Below are 25,027 nucleotides of genomic sequence, written 5' to 3'. Positions count from 1 at the left end.
AACTTATGCTCTCCTCCCACAAAAAAAAATCTGTTCCCTTGCTTTCTGTGTTGGAGACACTACAGTTTTTTTCCACCTCGTGTAGCTGTTCCTTCTCAGTCACCTTTATGAATTTTCCTCTTCTTCTGTCTATTGCTTACATACTGCAGCTCTTCAGGGTTTTAAGTTCTAGGCTTTATTATTGTCTATTTCCATGCATGCATACAGGCTGGGGGGCTTTTTCCACTGGAACAATATCAGTAATCTCATGATTCCCTTATCCATAAGTCTAGGTCAAGTATAACTTGATCTAAATATCTGATCACCTACAAGACCTACCCATTCGATGGTCCACAATCACCCCAAACTGAACACATGCAGATTCAACCTCTCTATCCTCCCTTTCGTCACCCCAAGCCTTCCTCTCCTCAGATATTTCCTGATTTGATAGACGATACCTCCAGGCAGCCAGTGGCTAAGGCCAGAAACCCGATGATGTCCCTCGAGTCTTTCTTCTCCCTCACCCTACCCCCAACCAAACACCAGAGTCTTTTGCCTCTAGCTCCAAAATACTTCTAAAGCCCACCAACTTCTCTCCAACTTCACCAGCACTACCCTGGTCCAGGTCACCATCATTTTCCTTCAGAAATACTGCTGAAGCCTCCTGACCGGTTTCTGTCTCCACTTTGTTCCTCCTCTAATCATTTCTCTACAATGCAGTCAAAGTTTTCTTCTTAAAAGCACTCTCTCATTACATAGTTTCTGTGTTTAAAATCATTCAAACACTCCCCATGACATAGTTAAGAAAATACAAGCACCAGAATACAGCTTAAAAAGTGCTGTTTGATCTGGTCCCTGGAAAACCCATCAATCTCATCTCTGGTTCCTTCCTCTATTCTCCCTGCTTCCCTCCACAATCCCATATGCTAAAAGACTTCCATTACTCAAAATTACTAAATCTTCTCACACCTCTGTGCCTGGATCTGTCCTCATCCTTTTGAAATCCTAGTCACATTTAAGGCTTGAGCCTGTTGCATCCTCCAGGAAGCCCTCTTTGACTCCACCCACCTAAATCTAGATTGGATGTCCATCCGAAATCCTCCCATAAACACATCAGCTCCCTGTACCCCCCATCACAATACTCCCCACACACTTCTCTATCCTCCAACAGACTATAAGCCATCTAAGGGCAATGACCATGTCATTCTGTTTCACAATTATATACCCATCAATTAGTACAGTGCCTGGCACAACAGTAAATATTAGTTGAGTGAATATATATATCTGATCTCATTTAAATAATCAGCAAGAAGTGAATAACCCAACTGATGTGGCGTAGGGCAGGAATCTCTATGTTTTCCAAAGAAATATCACACTGAGAGGCCAGCCTTCAAACCTTTTCAGTTACCACCTTAATCGTCACCTAACACGTGCTTAACAATTGTTTGACAACCAACTCAACTAGAGCTAGAACTAGAATGAGTGTAGTATTAATGCTTTCCAGAGAGCGAATCCTTAATAAATGTTTGAAAGGAGACTTTAGTCAGATGTTTACTTTGATCAAAAAAAGAAATAAAAGTATGGCCTTTTCAGGCTGTTCTGCAGCAGCCAGACTCCTAGCCATTCTCTTCCCATATTATAAAGTATGGTCTAGTTTGTCATCTGTGGGTCTTAGGGAGTTGAAGAGATCATCCTTTTTGCAACAGAGAATGATGTAAGAAAAGGAACCCAGATGTTAACTGCCTGGAGGCCAAAAGTAGAAGTCTTTGATCTCTGCTTCCCTTCTTCCAACCTCCACTATCAATCTCTACCCCTTTCTACTCCCTTCCTTCTTGCTCCTCCTACTCAGTCTCCAACCTTCCCATCCCCCATATTCCCATCCCTGCCTCCAGTCACAGAGGCTTCCCTTACACTCACACGCACCATCACAGCCACTCAGGACACTTAGTTTAGGCTTCGGGTCAGCTCTTTTCCCAGCCCCACCCCATTCACACAAAAAGCTTCTCACTGTTTGGAAGCACAAAATATGAAACAGAGACCTAAATAAAAATATTAAAGAATTCCTTCTATAACACAAACACTATTTTCCCCATTGAGTGATGAGTAAGAGAAAGAGGGCATCAAAGTAATGTATAAAAACTACTGAAACTGGACTCTGTCTTCCATTTAAAAAAGAAAAATTTCCCATCAGTTTTCTCCATTTTCATTGTTCCAGCTAGATTCAAGGCTTCCCACCAACGCTGACAACTGCTTGCTTCAAACTTCAAATCCTGCCACATCAGCAGGGAGGGAGCCCGGCAGCATTTGGTATTTGCATCAGTTTCCAGGAATGCATTTCAAGTTATCAGTTTACTCTGCAGAGATGTTTTTTCCTTTTCCTTTAAGTTTATAAAAGTGGGCTTGAACTCATAGTTTTCTAATTCTCGAAAAACTAGCTGAACATTTTTTATGCTAAAAGAGAAATTTTAATTGCACTTCCAAAAACTGTTCTACAATTTTAATGATCAGATTTGACTGTGGATTGATTCCTCCTATTCAACACCTTCCTAGAACTGACCAGATATCCTTTCAAATTACTTCACTTAAAGTTATTTCAAAAAGTTTTCCGAAGTTATCTCCCAAGTCAGTTCCTTTACTTAGAATAAAAAAAAGAGTTTATTATAATTTTTGGTTGTTAGCTTTTATTTCCATTAACCTTTTCGTTTCTTTGTTTTTAAGTTTAGAGGAAGCAACCAGTTTAAGAATATTCATTCCCTTTGGTTTAAAGCACCTGCTGATGAGTTAACTTAGGTAGAAATTCTTGCTTAAATTATAGCCAACAGGGAAAGAAAAAAAAAAAAAGGAAGAGGAGGAGATGGAGGAGGGAAAAGATGAGGGAAGAAAGAAAAAAAGATTCTTAAAGAACTATAGCCCACTCGATTTCTGTTTGGTGGTGATGGAACTGACCTAAAGATGCCCCTTTTGCATTGACTTCTGGGAGAGGACGGCGCTCTGAGTAATCCATGGCTGCCCCACTGGGGGTGCTGGGCAAACAGAAGCAGAGCCTCAGACCCGTAGCCTTTCCTCTGGGCCCAGAATGACATCTCAAAAAGGCTGGGAAAGGGCCATCCGCTGAAATTGACTGCACTCAGTATTTCGCAGTTCTCAGGAGCTCTGGCCTCCCAGATTCAGGATCTCAGGGTCAAGGCCCCAGTTCCTCCCTTCCTTGGTGGGGAGCAGAGAGTGGGATGGGGCTGCAAGGGGACAACGAGGTTGAGCATTGGGGAGTTAACATCTACATAGATGGGGGCGCTGCTTGGGGTGTTACCAGAGAAGACAGACGGTATCTCAAACTCGAATTAGAAGCTCCTAAAGATGGGCAGGCGTTCCCCCAAGCTGCGGAAGGAGTTAGGAAGAAGCTAGGAAGATGCTTGAGCGTTTGATTGCCTGTAAGAGGGGTGTCAGTGAATGGGCAGCGAGATCAAGAGGGATCGTGGCGGGGGAGGGAGGCTCCGGATGGGTCCAGCAAATGCAGATAAGGAGTCTGCATCTGATAAGAAGGAGGGGGCGATTGGAAATCTGAAGAAGAGGGCGCGGAACCTCAGAAAAGAGATCGCGTAAGAGAGGTGTCCAGGTCGATCTGCTGCAGTCATTTCTCAGGGTCACGCAATCCCCAAAGCCTCGGTTGGTTGAGAATCGGCCTCAGCAGAGGGAAGCGAGGAGGAGGAAGAGCTTGCCAATGGCTTGGGCTGGTCTAGTGTGCGCAAAGCTTATCCTCCCTGTTGCTGGGTGCCACGTCGCCCCACCCCACCCCCCAACAGTAGGTGTCCTAGGACTCCAAGCTAACCCTCCACAGACAGACCACCTCCCGCCCCCACCAACCCTCTCCTGGAGCCAGGAGAGAGAGAGGAGCGCGCGTTACTGCTGAAAAAGTGGGCGCACACACGCCCAAAGCGACAAAAAGCTGGAGAAAAGCTATGCAGGGGCGGAGGTGGGGGCGAGAGGCGGACTGGAGGGGGCGGGGGAGGGCGGCCTCCGGCTGCGCCACGCGGCCGGCCCCTCGCTCCTTCCTCCCCTGCCCCCTCCGCGCCCGGCGAGCCCCCCTCCGCCCTGCCGGTGGCCCGCAAGGCACAAGGTGAGGCCGGCTGGACAGCTCCTGCTTTGATCCCGGCTCCTGTCCCCTCTACAGCTGCCCTACTACCCCGAGATCTGCAAACTGCCCACGTCGGTGTCTGCAGAGCGCTCCGACGTGTCCAAAAGTGTTTCCAATTTGGAAAGGATGGGGGAGGGCGGGGGGATGGGGAGGGCGGAGGTATGCAGACAGCGAGTCAGAGTTTCCCCTCGAAAGCCTCAAAAGTGTCCACGTCCTCAAAAAGAATGGAACCAATTTAAGAAGCCAGCCCCGTGGCCACGTCCCTCCCCCCTTCGCTCCCTCCTCTGCGCCCCCGCAGTCTCCTCCCAGCTGTGGCTGCCTGGGCCCCCAGCCCCAGCCCTCCCATTGGTGGAAGCGCTTTTGGAGGCACCCTCAGGCCAGGGAAACTTTGGCCGTATAAATAGGGCAGATCCGGGCTTTATTATTTTAGCACCAAGGCGGCAGGAGGTTTCGGCTAAGTTGGAGGTACTGGCCACGACTGCATGCCTGCGCCCGCCAGGTGATACCTCTGCCGGTGACCCAGGGGCTCTGCGACACAAGGAGTCTGCATGTCTAAGTGGTAGACATGCTCAGCTTTGTGGATACGCGGACTTTGTTGCTGCTTGCAGTAACTTCGTGCCTAGCAACATGCCAATGTAAGTGCCTTCAGTTTGTTTGGGGCAGATGACGAGGGAGAGAGGTTAGATGGGTGGGCACCCTGGTCTGAAAAAGGAAAACTCAAAACTAAGTTCGAGGTGCAGCTTGGAGGGAAGGCGTGTGGAGAAACGCCAGCGTTGATAAGAAACAGATAACTTACCTTAGAAATGAAAACATAAAAGGCCCAACTCGCGCCAAAAGTTAGGGAACTTTTCTCTGAACTCAGAGTGAAACTTAACTTATCTGGATCCTCCGGTTGGTGAAGTTCAAAGGGAGCAGAAAGGCTCTTCTATATGGATGAGAGATTAACAACTGATGTGATGAAGGACGGCAAGGGCCTCCGCTAACAGGCCCCGTAAATGCACGGATCCCCACCTTGATAAGCTCGGTGCCTGTTTTAGAAAGCCTTCTAATTTAGTAATATAAAACTCACCCCCTGAGGGCTTTTCTCTTCTGAGTGTTTCAAGACTTGTCTGGAGGATGATGAGGAGGAGGATGATGACCACGACGACTATGAGGCGCCCTCTGGAGTGAGGACAGTGAAAGCACAGGGGACCAGGCCTTAACACTAATGGAAGATTCTATAGGTTTATAGGGAAAGATGATCAGCATTTCTGATTGAAGCCATTTCCAGTAGCTAGTCAGTGTATTCTGGGAAGGAAAATGGATGCTACTTGGAATGGATACATTCTGAAAAGTAAAATTAGCTTCTCAATTCATTATCTGGTCATGGAAATGGTAACACTTAACTAAAATCTTCTCTGTCTTTTGTTGAACCTGAGAGTTACCTCTTCAACATGTTTCCGGTAACAGACATTCTGAACACAGCAAGTTGGGAAATATCAACACCAATCTGAGATTCGAGAGACCCATAAGCATGTCTTTCCCACTTATCTGCCACTTATTTGCTATGTGACCTTGGGCAAGTCAAACTGAGCCTTTTCTAAAATGCAGGACAGTGCGCTCGCTTCGGCAGCACATATACTAAAATGCAGGATCAAGATTAAATGACTCCAAGGCCACTTTTCCAGCTGTAGGTTTTATAACTAGACTTCCATATCAAGCTAGAATGAAAAAAAAATCAGTCCCTTTTGTCTTGAAAATGGCTTCCTAATGACCAAAGATATTGACGTGGTGGAGTATGAGGGGTGTCTGGCCTCACCCAACCTCCAAAAAGTTTGCTCCACCCGCATACCACAGTGTCTACCATTGCATCATTACTGATGCATTTTTTTGTGTATTTTCTTCCTTCCTTTTAGTATACAGACTGTGGATACTAAGGAGTAACTGCATTGAATAAATTCACATTATCAAGTTGTTTTTTTGTAAAATGAGATCTGAGGGTGGAGGAAAGAGTTGGCTCCTAGAGAAAAGATGAAAACAGACCTAGGGAAGTTTGAAGGTACAAAAGGCAACTAATCCTCTGATCAACAGCCAACCCACGGTCTGGAATAAAAGTTACCAAACACTCATTCTTCAAAATGGCTCAGTCTGAGTAATTAAAAGGCAAATTTCCAAAATCATAAGGACTTCCATTAATCAAGTCCAGGCATAATTATTCTTCCTGCTGATGGACACAATTAAGTAAACATACCACTTTCCTGATTTAAAAGTAATTCTCATAAATTGCCCTTCAATGTGGTTTACTCTCCTGAATTGTGACTATTGCAACAGATGTTCTCACTCCAAATGACATACTTCTTGACCACCTAATTAAAACAATTTTTAGGGGTGATTCATCTTGTTGCCAGCTTGACCACACTTATATCCTGTGTTAACCTGTAATTTTTATACCATAGGAGAGGAATTCAGTTTTAAGAACTTAAAGCAATTATGGCAAAGGAGGAGATATAACTTTAGTGTATTTTCCTATTGTTTTTCAAGATGATTTTTAATCCACAGTTTTTCTGTTTATACAGAGCAATTCCTTCTAAGGAACCAAAGTAATACATATTGGTAAAATGACCTTACCTAATTTAAGTGAACCAATTTAAAGCAAAATTTCAGATGTCTGAATGAATCCAGTCTCATAGTGACTAATTTGCCAATTAGACCTTTTGAAACAGGACATTAAGAATGATACAAACTCAGTGAAGCACTAACTTTAATGTTTTATTTTTACTTTAAAAAGTCTACTCTAGTAACATTTCTAAATTTCCCCTATTTTAGATTTTTAAGTATTAAAATTATCTAAACTATAAATTATTTCCTCATCAATGTACTAGTCCTGCTCACATTCAGCGGTCTACCTGTGCAATTTACCAGCTTAATTACTAAGCATTAGAAATATCCTTCAGACACATTAATATTTCATAGGTTTACAAAATAGCAAATAACAGTTTGATTCAAAATATAGTTACATGTTAATATTGCATGCAAATTACCCTACTGATCCCTGCCATACTTTCCACCTGCATAATTCCCAAGTCATTAGAATATTCATAATAAAAAAACACAGTTGGTCCTTTAATTAGGTAAGTTAATTTTGTAGACTAATATATCTAGTTGATAATCACTGCTATTGGTCAATGAAATAATACTAATAATTATTTCCTGTTTTCCTCTTTCTTCTACAGCTTTACAAGAGGTAAGTAAAATTATTTTTAGAATTTTCTTTTAATACTTTGATTGCCTTGGCCACAGTAATGTCTTTTTGGGGTTGGAAGGAGAGGCTACATTGGTATTGACCAACCTGGATTCCCAAGAAAATCAGGAGTCATGGTAGTCAGAGCTTTCTGGCTGCCTTAGAAAGTATCCACCCCAATTCCAAAATGGGCGGGGCTACCAAAGACGACCACTCTCATAAGAGCAACCATAAAAAATAGAAAGTAAATAACCCAGTGGAAGTTCGGAGTTTAGCAGCAGCTACTACAGAGCAGAAGACATCACAGAGCTAGAGAAGCTTGTCACTCCCTTGGAATCAGTTTTAAGAGTATTATGAACAAATTCTTAGCTCTTCAGTTGAACCTGAGGCATAATTACAGATAAGTATATATGTCGGTTCTGTACATATTTTATTTTATTTATTTGTAAAATTTAAAGTCATGCTTTGAAATAGTAAGATAATAGTAATGAATAATATATATACTCCATAGGTATATTTTTATACTACATGCAAACAGGAGCCATTTTAAAATTTTTCCTCATAATAATCATTTACTTATTCTTTTCTAGGCAACTGCAAGAAAGGTAAGAGTCCAATACTCCATAATATCTGAAATAATCAGTGATAATTTATAATTTAACTAAATTTATAATAGACTATGGATGGAAAATACTTTGCCAAGATTTGCCCACATGAATATGCATTAGCTAAATCATAAAGTAGCTTTGATGTTTAAGATAACAAAGTTTTATTATCTTCCAGAAACCTCTCTAATTACACTTATATTTTACAAATTGGTGATCTGCATACTAAAGAAAAAAAGACTTGTTTTTATTCTGGAAATGGAATGACTATTATGTCAATTATAGATAGTAGGTGAAAGTTTATATTAAAGGGCTTTAACTATATAAATATATTGTTAATGATGTAACAAAATGGTACTTTTTCCACAGAAATCATCTTTCTAAAAATAGTAGTTTTAATGTTGGCCTAATGACTGGAGACTATAGCCTCTAATCTTCCAGTTTTAAAAAATTACATGTAATTATAATAAGAACAATAGGCTTTTATCTATTGTATTGTGCCATTTTTATAACTATTATCTAATAACATTGTGGTTAGATCAGTCTTGCTAACTAATTTTTATCAAGATTCTTTGCTCGCTCATTGGAAATTGCTTAGACACTTAGAATTGTGCTGTTTGTATCTTCCTTGTAGGGTCCAACCGGAGATAGAGGACCACGCGGAGAAAGGGTGTGTAATTTTTGAACTATTAAAGGGCTTTGGCCCATAATTGAATAACTACATATTAGAAACTACAGGAGACTGCCAATTTATAAGAATATTATGTATCCAATAATTGCACCACCTTTTAAGCAGATAATGCCTTACAGAAGAGGAGAATGAGCATTATTACATATAATCAATATTCTTTTCAGGTCAAGATTATCTCCCAAAAAGCAAAACTATTACAGACAGCCTTATTCTTTGCATGGTCTCTCTTTCTTTGTTTTTAGTTGACCTATCCAACACATACGTAATGAAAATGTATCTACCTACCACTACACAGTCCTTCTCTTTTTAAGGCGTTTTGTTTGCTTTTCAAGTAAGATCTCTTATGTAGCCTGGGAATAATAGTGAAACAGCGGTCAACAACATATCTCTATCTAAATTCATAAATGTGCAAATTAGGCTTACATTTTATTCATGGTATGCTTTTATCTCTCCAGTATGCCTGTTTGGCATGTATAACTACATGGTTTTGCATTATACGACAATTTGCCAATATATAAATACCTATATCTTCTATTTATCAGGAAGTGGAGACTTAAATGTAGCCCACTCAAACAATTTATTAGAGGTAGCATTATGTCACTAAATTACTTCAACAACATCATGAAAAAGCCCTACAGAAAATCCTACAGATTTTCTACCATGCGATAAAATTACTTTATTAACTATCATATTTAATTATGATACTATTCTCACATACCAAAACAATTGAATAAGTTCATCACAGTCAAAAACTGACAATCACTATATATAGCACATCGCTGTGCACAGTTAACCATATGAAGTTTATAGAGTCATAAAGTTTAGCTATAATTTCTATATTTGAATATTGGAGCTCTCTTATGAATTAACATTCAATGGCTGAGATAGTCCTCTTCCTAGAAGAATTACCCTGTCCAGTGTCTTCTTTGTATTTCAGTTATTAAAACCTCCTTCTAAAATAGATCCATGTCGTAAGTGAATTTCAGTCAGTGACTAATATGTCATATTAAATTTCTACACGACTTGCACACTGAAAGGTCTGAACACCTGATCTTACCACATGTTCTTAGGTATCTGTTTTCACTTACAAGTTTCTTCAGGGTCTGTCTAATCCTGACCTAATTCACTTTTTACATAACAGGGGCCACCAGGCCCACCAGGCAGAGATGGTGATGACGGTACCCCAGGCCCTCCTGGCCCACCTGGTCCTCCTGGCCCCCCTGGGCTTGGCGGGGTAAGCTGTCTTAAGTATTGCTAACTTGTAGGTAACTTCAGTTTCTCATACTTCTATTGAAAGAAGGCTCATTGTGGAATTTATTTTTAGCAGTTAAGGGAGAGTCTGCTATTTGGATATTAGTATATTTTATTTCATTTCTTTAGTTTCTTCATTCAAGATTCTGTTTTGCCCATTCTCTTTGTGAGCTCTTGTCAATTACAGAGCTGGTCTTTGTGTTAACTGAAGGTAGCTGCAGCCCTCACGACCATTATTTAATTCGAGAATTTAATATATTTTATCAGTAGGGCACAAATAAGAGGTGTTGCATTATTAAAGAGTTTGATTCGATTGAATTATAACTGAAATCTTTGCTCTTAAGCAATTTCACAAACATCCTACTCTTTTTATTCTCCTTGGCTTGAAGTGTGCTGAACCAACATTTAAAGCAGTTTTAGGTTTAATTTGCTTGAAACTAATTTGAGAAAAATACATTTCCCTTTTCATTAATATCTTCTTTTAGCTTTATGTCCTTAACAATGGTATGAGTGCCAAATGGCCTCAGTGCAGGAAGGAAAACATATTTGCTTAATTGGTTAGTACTATGAATCAGAAGCCTGATTCCAATAATGAACTATATGCCAGTAAAATAAGACCTTTCTCCCCCAAAGATCTTATTATGATTGCTTATCTACTGAGTACATTAAAAAGCACCTTCTTTAATAGATCTACTGCTATAAGATCTTTAACAGTAAAGTTATTACTGTGAACTATTTTTTAAAAGTTTAATCTTCTAAGGAGCATTTTAATTTAGTTTTCCTCTAAACTTGAAAACTTTTTGAAACTCCAGCAAGAAAAAGTTCTCTTAGTCATTTCGTGTAGTTCTGGAGGAGTAGGGCAACAGGTGGAAATGCAAAGGTGTCCTCTTGATCTCTGCTTAATTTATCAGTGGCCCTCAGTGACTTTTAAGGTTTAGAAATATTCCCTTCCTCTGTGTAGAGGTAGGACATGAGAGTGGAGCAAGAGGCTTAACAGGGAAGGAAAGGATTCGAAAAACAAGGCAGGGAAGCTCCTCACTTCAAACTAGGTGTGGACTAAATTTTAAACTTATATTTACCTAACTGTTTAAGAATTTAACTCAATATAGAATTCTAAACTAATAATTATATCAAAAATATTGCTCACTTTTAAACAAAAACAAGAAAATATTTACAAATAGAATGAGAAAATGAACTACATGGCTGGTAATTATAATTTATATATTTATGTTATATATATATATATATATTTTTTTTTTTTCCCTCTCTAGAACTTTGCTGCCCAGTACGATGGAAAAGGAGTTGGACTTGGCCCTGGACCAATGGTATGCTTATCTCTTTTTATCTTTGCCAAAATATCACTGAATACAGCATTTATCTTATGTTCAATTTCACATTGCCCTTAGTTACCTAGGTTAACATCTACTACTTAGATCAGATAAAAGCAGCAACAGTTTTTGTACTCAATATAAAAAAATCTATAAAAAGCCTAGTTTAAGGGGTTCAGTTTTCTGTACAAACATGCTTTCTTAGGATAGATCAGATATTTATATCCAAGAAAGAAATATCTCTAGCCATAGTAATCATAACTTACGTAAATCGATTTAATTCAAAAGAACGATCACTCTGATTAATTTTTTTACATCTTTAACATTGGTTAGAATTTTAACCAATCGTCAGAGACACAGAAATATGAAGTTCTATAAACTTGAGAAAGAATCAACAAGTTCTAGTCCAGTCTGTTTCCAAAGGTCATGCAGGTGGTTAATGACAGAACTAGAATGAACAGCCAGACAAGCTGTCTGGTGTTCAACAACATCACAACTCATGTATCTAATGCTTGAGTTAAATATTAATTTAATCAACAAATATTTATCACATGCCTTCAATGAGCTTCAAACTGCATTATGTGTTAGGAATATAGCAGTGAATGTGACAGCTCCTCACCTTCTCTCAGGAGTTAACAATGTAGAAAATGTTTCTTTTTATTCATTTTGATAAAAAATCCTTTTTTTAGGCTATTAATTGCAAATCAGGATAGGAGAGAACATGAGTAAAATTTAGCACTTATATCACTCAACACAAATATTCAGCGGCATATCCTATAATTTGAGTAACATTTGGAAAAGTTTCCTGTATGGTTATGACGATGATGCTCTATCTTTAATAAGTGAACCTTTTAACAAGCATTAGTGAGATGTGTTAAGAAAAAAACTGATATGAGCATGTAAAATATATATTAGAGTGTATGAAATAGAGGGATAATAATCTGGAAGTATAAACATCAAATCAATTAAACATTACAGTTTAATGTACACACACACAATTTAGTGATTTCAATTAATTATTTCCAAACAAAGGTATTTATCTGCTCAGAGTTAACATTATCTTTAAAAATAAATTTTACTTGAACAATGCGTGCAGTGCTTTATCTTCAAAAGAAGATATTTTGCTGGAGTTAATGGTCCACAATAAGCTAATACACTATAAGGGCAAGATAATATTTTCTGTAAATTAAACTCTCACTTGAGAAGTTATGTGCCTTTAATTGATGATTTCCAATTTCTTGACTTTTCCTGGTAATTTAAAACATTCATATATGAAATGAAGAGTAGAGATTTTCTTTTGGCTTTGTTTATATTGGATATTTGAAATTAGCCATTTCAGCTAATGCTGGACATTAGTCAGTTTTAAAGCAGTACTTATATTTCAAGAAGAAGCTACAGGGGGAAAAATTAAAACATTAATTTAAAAAGCCTACATAAACCCAGAAAATTAATATGGATTTCAGATTCCCCTGACTTTGGAACATCTCTTTGGGGGACATAAAGCAGAGTGTTTTACTTTTAAATATCAGTAAAATATAATTTAAGCTTGCACATCCACACACATTCACAGACATATGTAATCAACAGATATGTGTTTCACAAATAGAAAAGATAGGCAGCAATAAAATATTAAAATAATTTTCCGTGTTGGAAAATCAATAACTATAAAACCCCACAGGGTTCTTCTCTGAATTAATGAGTAATCATTGTCTGTCTCACAGCCTCCACCAAATAAACTACTTTTTATGTAAATGAAATTGTTGCAAATACATGGAAAAAAATGAATAAATATAATTAAAAATTTATGGTGTCAAAGAAAATTGTTTTTTAATGTATACCTAAAAAAATTATTTTGATTGAAAAGTGACAGTTTTTATAAGGTTGACACAATTTCCAAAACTAAATAAATAATTCTTATAATTAAGATGATGTGTTTTTTTAATAAAACCTATGTTATTTCACCCTAGGCATTAATACAGTGGGGCAGACTTGACTGCAGAGTCCCCATGGTTGATGTATTATGAGCAAATTATCCGAGACTTGTCTGTGCAGTATTTTCAGCAATGGAGGAATAGGCACCTAACAGAAGAGCTCGCACAGGCATCTATTACTGCAAAAGGGAGTCAGTAATGTGTAGTTAGCTTGCAAACTAGTATCACTCTGTTTCACTCTACTTGTGTGCTACAGAATGAAGAACAGAGTGGGGAGAGCAATCCTCTGTCATATGGGCCACATTTTCCATAATAACATTAGATAGATTCTTCCAGTGGGATGTTTCAATAATATTTTACTTTTCTTTTTATCCCTCATTACATCCACTTTTGTTTGACATTTTCTTCAGTCACCAACAGCCCTTTAAAGAGTTATAAATTTATAACAAACTTCTCTGTAATCATTAAGAAGGATTTTTGATCCTTTTCAACTTATGCCTCTTGTGGCGATAAAAATATCAATTTCTTAGCTAAAGATGATGAGATGACACACGATCAAGGGAATCCAAATGGCAGTGCTTCATCAATTGCATAGAAGGCAGTTGTATATTCTGTACTATACAAAGACTAATTCACTTCATTGCATTAGAATAATCTTAATACACTCACTGTGCACAACTGTAGAGAACCCGTGGACACCCCTTCCAATTCGCCTGGACTTCTGCTGATTCGAGTTAGTAGAAAAGGAAAAGCAAGGGCAGAGAAATAGTGGAGGAAACTTGGGTACTTACATGCTTCCTTGGGGAAGGACAAAAACTGTGAAATAAAACCAGGATAGTTCTGTTCATCTGTCCATCACAAAATGTCCAAGGCATTACTAAGTTAGTTCCAACTCAACCTAACCAAGGCCATGATAACATCAGTGCTAAATGTGTCTGTCCTATTTACAGGGTTTGATGGGACCCAGAGGCCCTCCTGGTGCAGCTGGAGCTCCTGTAAGTACCAAAAGCTAGTAATCTCTCTTACGTAAAAAGAGAATTAAATAAAGACTTGGAGTATGACATATTGTTTGTTTACTCTTAGGGCCCTCAAGGTTTCCAAGGACCTGCTGGGGAGCCTGGTGAACCTGGTCAGACTGTGAGTACATTCTTCCCCTTTTTGATACATCTTTTCTCAAGAAATTTATTAATATAGCCTTAACAAAATGACGGGTCTCCCATTTTCTTAGGGTCCTGCAGGTGCTCGTGGTCCAACTGGCCCTCCTGGCAAAGCTGGAGAGGACGTAAGTATTTACTCTTAAGCATTTCCAAATGCTATTTAAATACTCCTACCTCGAGGAGAATTTCTAGATTTAAATTAAGTATTCTGCCAAGAGCCAAATATGCCTAACATAACTGTCACCATATGGAAAATATCATTTTAATGAAATATTAATTAATTGGATTGTATTGAAGGACATATAATTGTTAATTAAAAATATGTTTGGATCCACATTTTTATGTGATGCCTTTTTTCCCCTATTATAAAAATAAACATGCCCCCAGGTTACCAAAAAAAAAGGTTAATCCTATGATACCTTTATTTTTTAGGGTCACCCTGGAAAACCCGGACGACCTGGTGAGAGAGGAGTTGTTGGACCACAGGTAAGAATTTTTACAACAGTATGTAGTCCAAACATTAGAGGCATCTCATATAAGATAGTTGCCAAAACTAACATCAGTCTAAATGGCTATACAGATGTCTGCATACTTATAACTCTTATTCGAGGCATCTGAAAAATAATGGAGCCTAGGTAAGAGTGCATACAGTTTTTATTAATGCAAATAATTTAATATCAATGACAACAACATACTGTTAAACAACTAAATCATATTTTCTACAAGTACCACAGTATTAGCTACTGAGATCAGAGCAAGTTAATTTACAGCTCCGTGTTTAAAAATATATTCATCTTTGATTCCAAGCTTGCACTTTGGTAAGAAGAAATATTTTGGAAGGAAGAGATAATTGTCTTTTTATTTGGAACAAAAAAAACGTTATTTGTCTTCTGTGTTTTTTTTCCTAAGGGTGCTCGTGGTTTCCCTGGAACGCCTGGACTTCCTGGCTTCAAGGGTATTAGGGTGAGCGCACTATTTACCCCAGAGAGAAAATTTGATTATTTTTAGGAAAAACCTTAACTATATTAAAACTCCTGGGTGACATATATTTGCCTCCGAAGTTTGCCAGAGTGGAGAGAGAGTTAAAGAGTAAGGACAGCTGGAAAGTAAAGTGGCATGTAGCTTTTTTTCTGTCTGTTCATAGCTTCCAAGAAACAAGGGTCCCTACAGAGAAAATTGTATAAATGGGTATGACTTAAGAGGTATTTACAACCATCTGAAAATTGTAAAATTATCAAAGATGGAAAGGACATAAGAGAGCATCTAGTCCTATATGTCCTTCCCTTTCCAGCGCCAGAAGGCTCACCTAGGGCAATGGAGGGAGTTCGCTTGGAGCCGGAGCCCTGGGACTGCATTCCACTGAAGCAGTCACGAGATTCACCCAAGAGATAGTAACCACAAAGAGAGATGTTTGATTTTTGACCAAGCACTATGACGAAACAATATTTTAATAATAAGGATTTGCCTTTTAGGGACACAACGGTCTGGATGGATTGAAGGGACAGCCTGGTGCTCCAGGTATAAAGGTAAATACTAAATCAGAAGTGTAGTTTTTAAAACAATCGATCGTGATTTCACATCACCACCAAAAAGTATATTTTGACTGAAGGCTAGTTTTATTCTAAAGAGTATCTCATTTCCTCTTCTCTCCTAATTAACTATTAATTGATCCCTCAGTGGTGGGACTATGGGACACTGTGACACAAGGCCAACTATTGATAATATTTATTTAATTCAATATCTATTACACAACTGAGATTAAAAAAGAAGTCAGCAGTTTCTTCCTTCATTTTCTTTCCTCCTATAATTTTAGTTGATCTCTGCAGCCAAAATCAAAGTAAATAACCATATACTCAGATAGTAGAACACTATATGTTATTTTAAACTAAATTCTCCTTTGCCATGCACTAATTATTTAGGTACATTCATGTCACAATACACTTTTCAACCTCTTCCCTGTGATTTATCTGTGCGCACTCAAAAATATTTTAATTAGGTAATTAAAGTCTCAGAAGTGTGTTATCTCTTGGCTAGGCTCTTCTCTGACAGCGTTTTCAACTATAAAATGTTCTCTCTCCTATTAAGAAGATAATGTGATATTAAAGTGAATACCAACGTAATTACAAATTAATGAGTAACGAATACTAGCGGGACCAGAAATGAACATGAATATGGAGAATCTGTTCTAACTTTCCAGCTGCCACACAAACGGATAAGGTCAAACTCATTCTCTCTAGAGCCTAATATAATAGCTCAGACTACTGATCACAGAATCATGAAATTTTAAAGCCTTCAAGGAGCTTTGGAGACTTCCTCATTTTGCAGATGAGGGAAACTGAGTCTTAAAGAGTGAGTGACTTGCCCAAAGTCACATATCTAGTAGTTGGAAGCACATAGGCTAGAATTCCTAACTCCTACTCTAGAGTTTATCCCCAAAGAATACACATCACATAAAATCCTAGAAATGAAGGGTCCTTAACTGGTCTCTTGAACTCTGTTTCTCCCATATCTAAATTAGATTACCTTGAAGGAAAGTTCTTTTTACATGTACCATTTTATCAAATTACTCCACCACTACCACCACCACCATGGTTTTTACTCAAGGTAAGAATATAGATTGGAAATAAATAAGACAGCTCTAAAAAATATTATGAAATTCAAATTTTCACACATATTTTACAAAAATAAAAATATTGAATGTTCAAGATAACTTTAAAGAGATAAATAGGATAATATTAAAACAAATTCATCCTCTGCCGTCTCTTTTTATGATATCATTCCTAATATATAAGCCCAGTCTAAATGATATCCAAAATCTAAGGGGAAAATTAGAGAGGGAGTAAATAACACAACCACATTTCCCTAGTACCATGATATTTGGTATTATCCAAATGAAAATCCATATTTTAGAAATTTTTAAAATTTATGTGTATGGCATAATTGACAAACAGTCTATATGTGTAAGAAATGTTACAAAATATACAAATGTTTCAAATGGAAATAATAGGGTAAAAATTACCCAATCAGAAAAAGTAATCGATATATACATAATGAACAAAAACTCAATTCTTTTCCATGTAGGGTGAACCTGGTGCCCCTGGTGAAAATGGAACTCCAGGTCAAACAGTAAGTATTGATTATTGTAAATCTAAGTCTCTTTGCAAGCTGGAACTTCTTTAACGTTTTGCTAATTACTATTTCCCTCAGCATCGTATTCTTTGATATTTTTCTAATTGCATTCTGCATACTTAATTGAAATCCATTATCTTTTAGTTGGAATTAGAACAAGACCTAGTTATTTCTAATGCGTTCTTGGGCATGTTGGAAATTGGACAAAGCAAATGATGCCTGTGACTTTTTTTAACTAGTATTCTGGATTTCATTGAAAATATTTCTGCTTTTAGGGAGCCCGTGGGCTTCCCGGGGAGCGAGGACGAGTTGGTGCCCCTGGCCCAGCTGTGAGTGTTTTCATTTTTGTTCATTTTTATCCTTTAAAAAAAAAATCTTCTAATGACTGCCATTTAACTTTCCACCTGACTTTTTCTCTTTATTTTCTTCATAGGGTGCCCGTGGAAGTGATGGGAGTGTGGGTCCTGTGGGTCCTGCTGTAAGTTTTGAAACTGAATTATTCGGAAGGAGTTGAGAGGGTGGGATGGGAGCTATCTTCTTTATTAATTTCCTCTGAAATAACACCATTTTAGACACCTTACCAAATGTCCTATGTGGTTTTTTGAAGGTCCTATTTATAAGTACTATCCCTGGGGCTTTTGACTGATATATAAAATAAAATCTATTCTACCTGGAAGACCTCGAATGTCTTCTCTTTGATAAGTTACTACTGCAACAGACTAGCTGGCAATTTTTTCTTTGCCAGTATTAAATAAGATCAAGCCACTCTAATCTACTTCAATCTCCTGTTGTTGTTGTAGTGTTGTTGATTTGCTGGGAGGAGATTTCTTACCACCTTCTACTTTGATTTCAGGGTCCCCTTGGGTCAGCTGGCCCTCCAGGCTTCCCAGGTGCTCCTGGCCCCAAGGTAAAAACCTGGTGACTTGATAAACTTCTTATTGTAATGAGAAAGACAGGGCCAGTGTTTGCAGATAGAGAGATAATTACAGAACAGGTACCTTAATTAGTCCCTTCTTCAAAATGGATATAGAATGACTAGTTTTCTCACTCCAAACTTGAAGTAGATCATCTCTCTTCACTTGAGCTCTACAAGCATAGATATAGATGGCAACGTGGAATTTGATTCCGTGGGGACATACTCCCAAACTAGTTGGCACTGACTAGCTGAGAACCAGAGCCTCTACCCCGGGGAGACAGAGATGGGTGAAGGAAGCAATAGTAGCCAAGATGGCAGAACCAGGCCAGGAAAATAGAAATCCATGCCCAAAGCTTGTGGAACCAGACCAGATAAGAGAAATGATTGCAATTCTGAAGAAATTTCATAAAATTAGTGTTCTAAAACTGGAAGTAATGTTGTTTCATTACTTGCTGGCTAATGTCCCAGTGTCAATCCCTCTTTTAGGGTGAAATTGGACCCGTTGGTAACCCTGGTCCTGCTGGCCCCGCGGGTCCCCGTGGTGAAGTGGGCCTTCCAGGTCTTTCTGGCCCCGTTGGACCTCCTGTGAGTAGCCGTTGTCATTAACGTCATTGAGCGGAATTAAAAATAACGATGACAGGGTCAAGGAAGAAGAGAAATAGTCCTGCTAACTGATATCTTTCTCCGTTTCTTTCCTCATAGGGTAACCCTGGAGCCAATGGCCTTACTGGTGCAAAGGGTGCCGCTGTGAGTGCATGGGGTGTGGTGGCTAAAATTTGCTGCTATGGTTTTAAAGGCATTTTAGTGAAAGTTGCCTCTCTCATGATTGACCACTCTGGGTTCTCCTTCACAGGGCCTGCCCGGTGTTGCTGGGGCTCCTGGCCTCCCTGGACCCCGTGGTATTCCTGGCCCCCCTGGTGCTGTGGGTGCTACTGGTGCCAGAGGACTTGTTGTAAGTAGCCATGGCTGCAGTTTTCATCATCCTAAAATACCAACTCTATCCTCATTTCATCACCATTTAGACTTCCTCTCATAGTTTTCTTATTTTTTTCCTTCTTTAGCATTTTTAGTTTGTAGTTCTATATGTACATGTACATATATGTACAGTCTCTCCCTCTCTCACACACACACAGACAGACACACCCCTCCTGCTACCCTAGAACATGACCCAGAGGTCAGTGAGGCACATTTCTATGGTATCGGTCCTGTCCTTTCAATCAAGACCATTCCCCTGTAAGCCATTTAAATATGAACTGGGCACCTTTCTCAGAGAACCTGAGTTTCTCTTTACCTTGATCCATAAACATCCCAAGATGTTTGTCTGCAAGAGAGTTGTGACAGATGTTTGTCATTTGACCACTGTTTTGTATTCGACCATAGGGTGAACCTGGTCCAGCTGGTTCCAAAGGAGAGAGTGGTAACAAGGGTGAGCCCGTAAGTAGTTCTAGAATCAGAATTTTATGAAGTTATTACTTTTTCAATTCAAAACTTATACTTTTACTTAAAAAAAAAAGTTTTACTTTTTCCTCTAGCTGTACGTGACATAAAAATTTTTCCGTTCTCTCTTCTTTTATTTTTTCCACTAAACAGGGCTCTGCTGGGGCTCAAGGTCCTCCTGGTCCCAGTGGTGAAGAAGGAAAGAGAGGCTCCAATGGTGAAGCTGGATCCGCTGGCCCCCCAGGACCCCCTGGGCTGAGAGTAGGTTCCAAATGCTCTTGACACCCAGATACACCAGAGGCAGATTACACCTCTTCACTGGGAATTGGTCAGAATTATTGAGTACATTTTCTAGATGAAGAAAGCATCTGTTTTCCATCTGCTTTATTAAATTGAAGACTCGGATTTTGATATGTTATAAAATTGGTCTGGAAATAATGTTGACCTACTTTTGCAGAATGCCTCCTCCATGCATTCTTTTGGGGTTTGAGTGAAGTTTTTTGGCTTGATTTGTGTTCGTATCTTCCCCTTAAGGGAATCCAGACTTCTTGCATAATGTCATATTTCAATAAACTCTGCCGTATCTGATTCAAGGATTTTTCTCCAATTCCCTTTTGTTTCATGTTCTTTCTTACAGGGAAGTCCTGGTTCTCGTGGTCTTCCTGGAGCTGATGGCAGAGCTGGTGTCATGGTAAGTGGTCTATTACTCATTTCATTCATTTCCTGGTAAGGAACTTGATGCTTCTGGTGATGGGTGTGTCATTCACTTTAGCATCCTTCCCTCCCCATTCTTCTTAACAGGGTCCTGCTGGTAGTCGTGGTGCAACTGGCCCTGCTGGTGTCCGAGGTCCCAATGGAGATTCTGGTCGCCCTGGAGAGCCTGGCCTCATGGGACCCCGAGTAAGTTTCATATTGATTCTGAACAAGTTACACATGACACAGTTTCCTTTTTTAAAGAGATGATTATTATTTGAAGACAACAATAAAAGAAAATCAAAAGTAAATTTGTTAGTAGACTTGCCGATGGTTGCCATCTTAACTTTATCAATGCCCAGTATATATTTTCACAGATTTAGGTAGTGCACAAATTTCCTGTTTATTACTTGATACAGTGTCTATGAAGTTTTTGGAAGAATAGATTTATTTTAATATATCCAAATTAGGTTGGTTCTATCAGCATGAATCTTTTATCTCAATTTGTGAGTTTTATATAAGGTGTCCATGAAACGTATTAGAACTATACATTATTGGTTTATTAGATTCATAAGTGAAATCATTTTTCCAGCAATCACAAAGTGCTATAACGTATTCAGCATCATACTTACTATGGAGAAATGACCTTTAGATCTGTAGACACTCTAATCCATAGCAATAGGATAATTTATTTTTTACCTCCATTATCTCTTAAGGAAAAATATCAACTGTAATTGTACCATAAATAAATAATAAAGACACCAAAAATAGCAATAAATAAATACACTGTGAAAATTGCTTACTAAAAGTATTTGTTTTTCTATTATGAGTAAATAACATGATACTTTTTCCCATGTGGTATGTCGCTTATAGTTTCTTGAGATATCTGCAAACAGATCGGTTGCACTAAAATTCAATGAAAAGAAAGACACAAAAAATAGAAAGATTTTTCAGAGCTCTTTTTCTACCTCCCAGCTAGTGGGTAATACCCATAATGAGTTACCCTAGGCAACAAACACAAAGTGAAGAGAAAGTGCTTTTGTGAGATTTCAATTAATTGGAGCCTCAAGTATGTGTACGAAAGTGCCAATATGAAAGCATCCTCATTTACTTTATAGGGTTTTCCTGGTTCCCCTGGAAATGTTGGCCCAGCTGGCAAAGAAGGTCCTATGGTAAGTATTGCTCATTCTCCATTATATTTTCAAGGACACTTATTACAGCCTTATCAAGTCTGTTCTGTGGCTTATTTATGCATGAATAAATTAAAAATAAATATCAGCCACATACATCATCTGGGAACACAAAGTAATAGATTGTAATTATGGAGTCCAAATGAACACAGGACTGAAAAAAAGAAGGAAAATGAAACACATGGCAGGGAAAATTGAAGAAGGTGACAAGGGTATGGAAAGAGAGGGGAAAAAGGGAATTGTGTACTTATGAAATTGATTTGGCCGTGTGTATACCAACATCTTATCTAGAAAAGGAAAATGGATTCATAATTTATTGCACTTTATACAGGAAGCTTCTATGTATCCAGAAAATGATTGTTTCATCATGTGGCAGAATCACAAGCTTGAGGTTGTGAGACCCTATTGATGATGAGTAAAGTTTAAATAAACTTTGATTTCAGGGCCTCCCTGGGATTGATGGCAGGCCTGGACCAATTGGCCCAGCTGGAGCAAGAGGAGAGCCTGGCAACATCGGATTCCCTGGACCCAAAGGCCCCACTGTAAGAATCACCATAAACTCGTCTCCCTCAGTACTCTTTTGCCACATTTCACCAAAATGCTAGTATTTCTCTCTTGCCTCAGTGCACTCAACACCAGAAAACGGCAAGCTACTTATCACATGAAAAGTTGACCTCCAGTGTATCATTGTACACCTGCTAATGAAAATCCATCTCCTGCGTCATGCTTCTGCAGACACAGGTGTACCTTGCTGTATATGGCACTGCATGATAATGGATCTTACCTTTGATAAGAGAATTCAAGGACTAGGAATCTCAAAAAAAAAAAGCAAGAAATTAACATTTTAAAATTGTTCTGGATAATTTGGACGTTAAATGTGTAAGGTTATTTTTTTTTATATTTATTATAGGGCGACCCTGGCAAAAGTGGTGAGAAAGGTCATGCCGGTCTTGCTGGTCCTCGGGTACGTGTTAATCTCTGTGTGTATCTATCCATGTAGTATTCACCTAGGAAACACTTCCTGTGAGGCCACCTTATATCATTCCATCACGTTCTTCCCAAGAAGGCATCCCCTAAGGTTCTTTTACCATTAACAAAAAAAAAATTTTAACCTCACTTACAAGGAAATGAGCTATAACAAAACAATATATATATTAAATCAGAAATATTTATGTATACATTTGGTTTTTATTTCATTCATTCTCAGGCCTTCATAAATTTCCCTCCATCTGTGGATTTCCTATGAGCCACATCAAAAGTTAGTAAGCAGTATTTAGGCTTTGGCGGGGAACCCACAATGAGTTTAATTCGTGCTAAAACGACAAGCTTTATTTTTAGGCAGTAACACCTGAAGCTTTGAGGCATCTTAAACTGCCTGAGTCACAGGTAACTCTGAGCTTTTCTGTTACACATTTTAGGGTGCTCCAGGTCCTGATGGAAACAATGGCGCTCAGGGACCTCCTGGACTACAGGTGAGTATTTCTCCCACCTCTTGTCCTTTTATGTCCTAAAATGATTCTGCAAAATGACCATCTCCTTTTTCTGGTCCAAAAGTTATGTTGCTAGATAGTAATGGTGGCATATATATTTATTTATTCTGTCTTTCCTATCACTTTCAGGGTGTCCAAGGGGGAAAAGGTGAACAAGGTCCTGCTGGTCCTCCAGGCTTCCAGGTAAGTCAATCAAAACATACAGAATACTGTCTTGGTAAGACTATCCAGCTATCAATCACCATACCACCCTCCCCTACCACAAAAAAACATGATTCAGAACTGAAGCAAAGAAGGATGCATTTTTTCAAGACAAACTTTTGTGTAATATTTTAACACGCAATAGTTAGTGATCATGTTGATATCAGATAGTTGCCCGCAGAACCCAATTACTTGCAAATCCCCTCAATATAGCCATAAGATTGAGATTGGTATTTCTTTCACCTAGGGTCTTCCTGGCCCCGCAGGTACAACTGGTGAAGTTGGCAAACCAGGAGAAAGGGTGAGTAAAACACCTAAACTTGGGTCTTTCCCTCTGTTTAATATCTTACTGCAGTGCAATTATAATATACAGAAGGAAATTTCATATTTCATATGTTAATGATAGCGGCCTACATATGTTGGTACTGATGGGGAGAGTGAGCCAAGTTACTTCGTTTTGTTCAAATTACTTTGTTTTAAAAATTGAATGAAACATCACATTATGGCAGTAAAATTAATCAGTGAACATTGCATTTAATAGCTTTAGTTTTTATACTGCTCTTGGTAATGTAAATATACAAATTATGGCCTTTCCATTAATGAAAAAGTTAATGCACTGATTTCCCAACAAACTAGACCCTGAAAAATCATTTTTAATGTTTTCCTTGGTGTTAAGACATGACACTGCTCTCCACAATCAGGGCATGAGTTCTGAGTCATTTTCTCTGTAATTGTGATGAATGTTTCTCAGTTCAGTTATGTTATGTGTCCTGGTCTCCTCTGTCAACAGTGGGGCACGTTAAGGAGACAGCTGGTCAGTAATATAGGAGATACACTTGGGTATACAATTAACTAGGTAATATGCATAATATGATCATTTCTATTAAGAAAGCAGTCTGTTATATAACTAAAAAGAGGTGATGTCTGATATTATTCATCATTATTTATCATATTATCGAAGGAGATAGTCTGGTCACTTTTTTAAAAACATTAAACTAAATAATGGGAAACTTAAATTTCCTGATACCCGGTTTTAGGATTGATATAGCTTTGATCAATGGGATTCTCACTTTTTATATCTTTCCATACACCACTGAAAGTTCTCCTATTCCTATTAGCCCATGTACTTACACACTCAAGTAAAGCCTATCTGGCTTTATTTCACTCTTTCAAAACTTGTCTACATAACATATTCATAAGTAGAGTTAGAGAACATACATAAATTTCATGCTTTATTCTCCTGTTTTGCCTAGGGTCTTCCTGGTGAATTTGGTCTCCCTGGTCCTGCTGGTCCAAGAGTAAGTGTTACTTAATTGAATTTCATAAACCTCTGGTTATATCTTTTTAAAACAAGTACTGTTTTTTCCTAAAAACTATCGATGTCCTTTCAACAACTTCCTGAAACTCTTGTACAGTTAAACATAATCTGAAATGACACAGTCTTTCCCTTTGAATACTATGCATAACTGGCATCTCTTTTTACCTATGGATCTATCCATAAAAGCAAACAAAACAAGGAAATGAATTCTGAAGGTTGAATATTATATGCTGAGAGCAACAAATTTTGGAGGTGTGACCACAGGACATTACAGCTGAATGAGACTTTAGAGATTACCTCATCCCATCTCTTCATTTTACTAGTAGAGGAATCAAGGAACAATAATTATAATTTGCTAA

General features: G+C 38.4%; 1 protein-coding gene across 1 annotated transcript in view; it reads left to right on the top strand.

Annotated features, from left to right (window-relative positions):
• The first annotated feature begins 4,207 nt into the window (after positions 1 to 4,207).
• COL1A2 (collagen type I alpha 2 chain) overlaps positions 4,208 to 25,027 on the top strand; it is a 34,837-nt gene continuing 14,017 nt past the window's right edge. Inside the window, exons 1-30 of the mRNA XM_039878075.1 lie at positions 4,208 to 4,746; positions 7,324 to 7,334; positions 7,922 to 7,936; positions 8,571 to 8,606; positions 9,769 to 9,861; positions 11,150 to 11,203; positions 14,088 to 14,132; positions 14,221 to 14,274; positions 14,366 to 14,419; positions 14,727 to 14,780; positions 15,204 to 15,257; positions 15,767 to 15,820; positions 17,376 to 17,420; positions 17,699 to 17,752; positions 17,857 to 17,901; positions 18,277 to 18,330; positions 18,826 to 18,924; positions 19,042 to 19,086; positions 19,193 to 19,291; positions 19,720 to 19,773; positions 19,930 to 20,037; positions 20,414 to 20,467; positions 20,578 to 20,676; positions 21,588 to 21,641; positions 22,103 to 22,201; positions 22,570 to 22,623; positions 23,078 to 23,131; positions 23,279 to 23,332; positions 23,598 to 23,651; positions 24,604 to 24,648. Coding sequence (XP_039734009.1) covers positions 4,677 to 4,746; positions 7,324 to 7,334; positions 7,922 to 7,936; positions 8,571 to 8,606; positions 9,769 to 9,861; positions 11,150 to 11,203; positions 14,088 to 14,132; positions 14,221 to 14,274; positions 14,366 to 14,419; positions 14,727 to 14,780; positions 15,204 to 15,257; positions 15,767 to 15,820; positions 17,376 to 17,420; positions 17,699 to 17,752; positions 17,857 to 17,901; positions 18,277 to 18,330; positions 18,826 to 18,924; positions 19,042 to 19,086; positions 19,193 to 19,291; positions 19,720 to 19,773; positions 19,930 to 20,037; positions 20,414 to 20,467; positions 20,578 to 20,676; positions 21,588 to 21,641; positions 22,103 to 22,201; positions 22,570 to 22,623; positions 23,078 to 23,131; positions 23,279 to 23,332; positions 23,598 to 23,651; positions 24,604 to 24,648 — 1,764 coding nt within the window. The 5' untranslated portion in view covers positions 4,208 to 4,676. The remainder of the gene's footprint in view (positions 4,747 to 7,323; positions 7,335 to 7,921; positions 7,937 to 8,570; positions 8,607 to 9,768; positions 9,862 to 11,149; positions 11,204 to 14,087; positions 14,133 to 14,220; positions 14,275 to 14,365; positions 14,420 to 14,726; positions 14,781 to 15,203; positions 15,258 to 15,766; positions 15,821 to 17,375; positions 17,421 to 17,698; positions 17,753 to 17,856; positions 17,902 to 18,276; positions 18,331 to 18,825; positions 18,925 to 19,041; positions 19,087 to 19,192; positions 19,292 to 19,719; positions 19,774 to 19,929; positions 20,038 to 20,413; positions 20,468 to 20,577; positions 20,677 to 21,587; positions 21,642 to 22,102; positions 22,202 to 22,569; positions 22,624 to 23,077; positions 23,132 to 23,278; positions 23,333 to 23,597; positions 23,652 to 24,603; positions 24,649 to 25,027) is intronic.

The sequence above is a fragment of the Pteropus medius genome, unplaced genomic scaffold (assembly GCF_902729225.1).
Source record: "Pteropus medius unplaced genomic scaffold, Ma_sr-lr_union100, whole genome shotgun sequence".
NCBI classification, from domain to species: Eukaryota; Metazoa; Chordata; class Mammalia; order Chiroptera; family Pteropodidae; genus Pteropus; species Pteropus medius.
Note: the sequence above shows the minus strand (reverse complement) of the source record. Positions and strands in the feature narration are given on the sequence as shown.